Genomic DNA, 7,485 nt, shown 5'->3' with positions numbered 1-7,485 from the left:
ATGTCTTGGTCAAGCGGAACTTTAGAACAAATACCAGTGGAAATCCGTTGCTACACGGATGGCTCTAAATTGGGAGACATAGTGGGCTTGGGTTTTTATATTGAAGACCCAGAAACGGAAATATACCACCGTTTATCTAATCACAACACTAGCTTCCAAGCAGAAGTCACACACAAGGCTTAACATATTTACCGACAGCCAGAAGGCAATTAGGGCGATATCAGGTGATAAAGTTAAATCTAAAACCGTGTTGGATTGTAAAAAAGCTCTAACCGAATACTCTGCCAGAAGTAAGGTTCACATCATATGGGTACCAGGCCACTCGGGAGTAGTCGGCAACGAAAGAGCGAATGTAATAGCTTTAAAGGGAAGAAAACTCGAGGTAGTTAACCTGGCGAACTCAAAACCATCTGACGCAACGAGGGCAGAATTAAAATTATGGGTGAGAGAATCCCATAAGGCCCCTTGAAATAATGAAACCGTGGGTAGAACCACAAAGATCCTATGGGGTGACCCTATCGAGAGCAGGTTAGTATGATGGTACGTATTCTGAGTGGCCACACAGGATTGCGGGCACACCTACAAAAAATTACGTCCAGGAAACTGAGTTTCTGAACATCAGACGATAATACATTTAGTGAATACTATATAAGGTTTTTTTTTTACCAAAAAACATTTTCCCGATAGTGGCCTAGATGTATTTCTTCGGATTTGATGTAGATACATCCTCCTATCGGCCTAACCTAAGGTATTTAAAATGGGCAAAATCGAAATCCAAATTTTTTAAGAATCTTTCTATAACCGGCAAAAACAATCTGTTATTAGAAAAGCCACTCTTTAGAATTCTGAAGAATTCGATCCATAATTGCCCAAGATTTTTGACAGTTTTTTTGTGTTATTTTTTCTTTACGTAAATTATGTATCATCTTATTGTCAGAACATAGCATAACACTCTTAAAATTTTAAAAACCTCTCTTAGCCTATTTTCCACAAATTTTAAAAACTATAATAAAGGAAGTTTATTTTTCAATTAAATATTTTTATTTAAAAACAGCAATTCTGAATTAATATTAACAAATCAACACAACAAAATGTTAGAATCTTAAACGTTAATCCGCTGCGAAAGGATTTTGAACAGAATCCAGGAAAATAATTGTAGAAATGAGAATAAACCAAACACATACACGGCAATATACATCTCCTTACAGTTTGAAAGCCACTGTATGATATATCTTGGGGAAATTGTTATCAAACTATGAAAGTAGTACAGCTGTACTCTTCTTACACACAGTCATCTAATATAAGTTTGAATTCAACCAATCAGGATAGAGATAGATTCTCATAAAAACTATAAACATGGGGTGTGTGAATAAAGGTACTACAACGCGTCTGCGCAATGATTTAATTCTGTTTAAATGATGAAAAAGAGTGATTTTTTTTTGTGTTAGACAAGCGATGATGATGTTGATGAAGTGTATCACATGTTTGTCGAAGGAGGAACACAAGGAAAGGGAGTTCAAAAAGCTGCTCGTTGAAAACGACAGCAATAAAAAAAAACAAGAGAAGAATGTTTGCAAAAGCATTTAATGTAAATCCTTAAAACAATACGAGACCATTACTATTTGACTGTATGTTTGTAAGTGAGTATGTGTGTATGTTTCTTTGTGCATTGGGTGGGAGTATTATATGTAGAGGGGCCATTCTGTTTAATTTCTTTTTTTCTAGTTTTTTTTTTTTTTTTGCTCCATCTTAATTTGTCATTCGTTTTGTACTGTATGTTTCAACTGATGTATGGCATTTTGTTTCGTACATACATACATACATATGTAGAGTGTGTTTGTATATTTTCATTTCAGTATAATGATTGTAAATACTGTGAAGGGGCGCCTAAAGGCCCAAAAGCACTGATGCATTTACCAAAAACAACACACACACTTACACCAAAAAAAAAAAAAATACAAATTTAAGCTTGAAACAAATATTTTTATCTGAATTTCGCATTCAAAAAATGTTTTTTTTTTGTTTGGTGCAAAATATCTGTATGTAGTCGGTATGCAATGTTTTTTTTTTTTATTTTATTCTTCTTTTCAAACAAAACAAACAAATGAGCTGAAAATATTAAAGAAAGAACAAACGAAAAATATCATCAACAAAAAAAAAAACAAAACTTTTTTCTAAAGTACAACAATATAACAAAATTAAAAAATAAAGATAAATAAATTGTAAAATGAAAAAAATAAGAATAATCTACACTGATAAAAAAACGTACACAAATACGACTGTCAAAGGTGCCATTCGTATTGTACGCCAAAATCACAATAATGAGATGTTTAAGCTATCATCGAAATCTGTCGTGATACATTCATATGCACTGCCTTCAGCAATCAGCAATTTGTTAAAATTCTCTCCCCATAGTTACAGTAGGTATATTCTGATCAGTGTTGCCACAACAAATTTTTTTTTCTAACCAAAATTCGAATAAAAAATAACCAAATTAAGAAAAAAAGTAAAGAAAATTAAAATAACAAATTCATTTTCTGAAGTGGAACTTGTAACTATGTTAAATTTCGTCGCTAAACTGGTATTATGAAGACAGTTAAGAGCGTTAAAGTAATTTTCTGTAGGGGATCTTATATGAGACGTATGGTAAATTATGGACCAATTCTCATAAAATCTGACAGAGATATTTTAGTTCCTTTAAAACTTGATTATGTTGAATTTTGTTGCTATATTGCAGTACATTATGAGCTTTAAAGTCATTTTCTGAGGAGACTTTTCATGAGGGATAGAGTCAATTATATTCCGATCCTCATAAACTTTGACATATACATTTCCAAAAAAACATTTTCATATTGAATTTCATCGCTATACATGCTTTTTTAAGCAATATAGTAATTTTCTGAATAGAGCATAATATGGGGGCTAGGTGAAATTGTTGACCGATATTTCGCAAGCAAACTGGGTCAACTAAAAATATTTGGCAAAATATTTCAAAAACGTAATCTATCCAAATTATCCGACAAATTGACTAAAATTTAGAATTTAAGACGGTAAAATAAAAACAAGTATACAACATCATCTAGAAAATGTAAATAAAGAACTAAAAGTCATGGTGAGATATTTAGTAGAAGTCAAAGGTCATGAGTATCAAATCTTTGCATATATCGCGATTATTGTTCGTCGTACGAGATTAGATGTTATTACAACTTTTGTAGACAATACAATTTAATTTTCCTTAGCTGTGGTACTTAAAATATCAGTTGATTAATACTTTAAAGATATTGTGATACTATTCTTGCATCAATTTGCAGAAAATACTTTATTTATTCTTATTAAATCATTTATCTTAGAATTTCGGCAAATTAGCACAGTATCTGTTTATGCAAAATTTCAAATAGGTATATAAGTTGCAATTATACTTTAAATTAAATTTGGAGGACATAATCTACTAAGTATGTAGACTATTCCCACCAAATTCCATAAAAATCGAAATGCGAAATACAGCCTACTTCGTTTTTTCATATACAAGTACCGCGAGTTCTTTACATAAAAAGTTCCAATAGAAATATTAACGGAAGGACGGACGAGTTTGAATCGACCCAAAAAGCGATTTTAAGTTCATGGAGGCACCAAAAGGAGAGAGAGGATCCATTATTCACGGTGTAAGATTGGCTTGTGTAAATAAAATAATATTACGGTGTTGTTATGATTTAAATCAACTCATTTAATATGTGGAAAATGTATAGGTACTTTTGCTAAATCCAAAACCAATTAAGATATCGAAAAATACCTTTGCGCACATAAGTATAACCAGTAGATGTACAAATTGCAGTAATAAAAAAATTTCGAATAGTAAAAAAATTCCACATATTACCAAAATTCAAAACAGGGACGATATGTATATTTACATAGTTCATTTAAAACTAGAGATAAAAGAAGTTTTTTTTTTTTAATTTTATTTTTAGAATAAAAACAAACAGCATTTAGTTCAATTGTTTGCAAAAAATAACCAAAACGAAAAAATAATTCACATGTACACATGCAAAATAAAAATAACCAATTTTGGTTAATAATAACCGAAGTGGCAACACTGATTCTGATAATCGATGACCATATTTCCACTGTCGTACTTCCATGGGACACCATTTGAGTGACGTTTTACATAACCAAGTACGGCAATTGCAGCATTTGCCACTGAATGCGCAATATGCATATCAGCATTCTAAGAAGTAGTTGCGTTGGGTCCAAATATTTGTAAGTGCTGGTTAGAGTTGGCATTAGATATCGCCGGAGTTTGGCATTTCGCAATGTCCAACACTCTTTGCGATTGGTTACGTGCATTTCTTAGCTACAACCATGTAGTAATATTGCAGCCACAAAGCTAACCAGTCTGATTGTGTTGTTGGACGTATTGTTACATATGTAGACTGAACTTTTCGATAGATGGATCAAGAACATCTTGACTTCCTACTTTCTCATTAAAGTTTATCAGAACAATTTTAATATGATGGGGCGGGCAGCGGTCGTACGTTACATAAATGCACTCATAAGACATCACAATACCGCCCCTTTGTTCTCCTTACAAACCGGCGACAATTTTTGTACATGGTCCTGCTGATACATGGACAAGCAATGTGCTCAAGTATTCTAATCCTTCACCATTGCTGTATCTTTCTTAACTTTCGAGATGCCTCTGTTGATTCGGCAACAACTCCATAAGATGTATTGGGTAGACCGAAATACGAATCCATCAAAGCCGAGAACTTGTTCTTACTCACTGAGAACACACTGTGGTAAATCTGGTATGAACAGAGTAAACCCTGAACATACCCCGACAAGGAAGGAAAAATATCGTTACGATTACTTAAATTATGTTAGGTTAAGTATGTATACATACATCAGACTCAAAGAAATGCCACTTGGGTCCTGCGGTGCGCTCCTTTACATAATAATAGATTGGTGAGAAAAACCTATGCAGATACATATTATCATCCTATGTTTACACACAGAAAAATGATTGGTTGGAAATCGGTCACAGTTGCAATTATTTATTTACTATAAAAGAATATTAGTTGTAGTTATTAAAAAACAATACTTTCAACACATTTTATATAATTACAACTGAAAAAACAAAACTGTAATCGAACTAAGGTTCGCCTAACTATACATTCAGTTAATCTAACCAACTTGAGCTTTATAAACGGTTATTTTAATTATGTCATTTAGCAAGACCGAATTAAATATACAATTATTTGCTTCAACTGTAAATATCAGTACTTGTAATCACAATTTTGCTTACAATTTTTTATTAATGCCAAGCATTTGTTTTTAGTTGTGGCATCCACATACTTCAATTAAAAGTATAGAAAGTTCGGTTATATTAATAAAATAGAGAATAATTCGGTATTTCCAACCGAAAAAATCGATATTTATTACAATAAAATCTAATTCGGTATTTCCAATCGAATTCAATATACAAATGGTTAGTTTACTTGACATTTAAAAATATTTAGTACTAAAATAATAAAGAAATAAAAAAGAACAAACATTTACAAATAAAATAAAAAATTTAAAATAAATAGAAGTTTTGCAGATTTTTAAAAGAAATTGTAAGTAAGAATTCTTTCCATGTATGAAATATGAAATAAACATCACATGTTTAATTTCAGAACGCTGTGTGTCCATACCTACAAGCATTTTTTAAATATTGATAGTCTTAAATTTCAAAGAACACCGAAAAACCGCTGTCAAGCCTGGTGATAAGGAACAAGAGAAGAAGGCTTCGGCTACTACTTCTGCCGCTCGCAAAAAGGAAAGTGCAGCAAAGCCGGATCAAGCTAAAAGATCTGCTGCTGCTACTAAAAAACCAGTTGTCAAGAAAGCCTCTCTTACACAGAAAGTTGCCTGTAAGGCTAAGCCAAAAACTAAGAATACCAAAAAGAAGGCTGCTGCTGGTAAGAAGCACAAACTCTCCTCGAAGGCTAAGGCTGTAGCTTTGCTAAAGCCTAAAAAGGCCCAGAACAATATTATCAAGGACGCTTTAAGTACCCGTGTACGCAAAGTAAGAACAAACGTACATTTCCGCAGACCTGCGACCTCGAAAGTGGCCAGCAACCCCAAGTACCCAAGGAAGTCTGTACCCAGAAATCGCATAGACGTTATGGTAAGAAAATCGAAACTATTTCTTTTAAAAGATTTTTTAGAAAAATCCGTTGTTCTGTTTTCAGTATCTGATAACAGATAATGTTTGATACAATTTGCTCGTGCATTTGTATGAGGGCATAATTTGACCATGCAGTTAACAAAAATACAGGACGAATTTAGTAAACAAATTTCAAGATTATTTCAAACATCAAGATGTACATATTTGCATTTATTTTAAGAAAGCGGTAAACTGTATATATTAGTGCAAATTGCTTGATGATGTAGCCAATCACAAGGAAAATATAACAGCTTATCACATATCTCTGCAAAATATGTATATATTCAAGATGTATTCATATGTTCATATATGTGTAATTCAATTTATCTATAATATTTATACAATAGTAAATAAACAGTAAAAATAAACAAATAAACAAAAAAACATAAAAACATGTATTTTAATTGGTTCTTAATATTGATAGTTTCGGTTTCTATGACCGAATTGTTTTTAAAAATTAGTAGTTACGCTAACTACAATTTCCCTGGCTTCAATTGAAAATTCGGTAGTAACAACCAACCTTTGTTCTAAAAAGTAGTGTTATGGAACGAAATTTTCGATAATTACAATAAATTTTTGTGGAAGTACATGCAACCGAACAAATTCGATTGGAAACAAATTCGGTTGTGACAACGAATCTGTTTTCTCTGTGTAGAAACTAAGTTTCCTGGAATATGTTCCTTATAATTTTACAAACCATCTTCCTGAAGAATGTAATATCTGAAATACATCGATCCTAAGATAATTGGTTTAATATTTAATTTAGTATAGATGTGTCCATAATCCCGCGTGTTCACTCATACTAAGCTCGGACTTGCTCATTCTGAGGAGGTTTAGCATTCGTCATGTTAACTTTCTCAATCTGTAAAAAAATTTCTTTAACTGTAAAATATACCCAAGCAACCAACCATTCAGTCATACAACCACCATGTGTTTTATTTTTCCCATTCCATTCAAACAGAAATTAACTTTTATTTATTTAAAAAAAATGTTCTATAAAATTTTTTGGAGTAAATTTTTTTTTTGGGAACATTTGTTATTCACGACTTTTACGAGTGAGTATGGCGTCTATGAATTTGATATCTCCGCCATATTCACTTACTTCTTTTTAGAAGGAAGAAGGATAAATTTAAGGAGCGAGTATTGTATGTAAGTGGGTGATGGTGAGCTTTTTTTTTTGTAATATAATACGACTGACTACGAATGGCATCGAGTTAAATCCTCTTAATAGTATAAACAAAAGCAGCAACAACAACAACAATGCCAGAGATACATCATTGAAA

General features: G+C 32.1%; 1 protein-coding gene across 1 annotated transcript; it reads left to right on the top strand.

The window, feature by feature from the left end:
- Positions 1–6,318, top strand: LOC119616035 (histone H1.5-like). The gene is made up of 3 exons (XM_037972179.1): positions 1–91; positions 5,730–6,163; positions 6,228–6,318. Exons 1-3 carry the CDS (start codon positions 1–3, stop codon positions 6,249–6,251), a joined length of 549 nt encoding a protein of 182 aa, XP_037828107.1. The 3' UTR covers positions 6,252–6,318.
- Positions 6,319–7,485: the final 1,167 nt, after the last annotated feature.

Source organism: Lucilia sericata, unplaced genomic scaffold, assembly GCF_015586225.1.
Source record: "Lucilia sericata isolate MDLA Ls3-8-SP2 unplaced genomic scaffold, ASM1558622v1 Contig000053F_arrow, whole genome shotgun sequence".
Lineage (NCBI taxonomy): Eukaryota > Metazoa > Arthropoda > Insecta > Diptera > Calliphoridae > Lucilia > Lucilia sericata.
The sequence above is the reverse complement of the archived record's forward strand: the minus strand, read 5'-3'. Positions and strand labels throughout refer to the sequence as shown.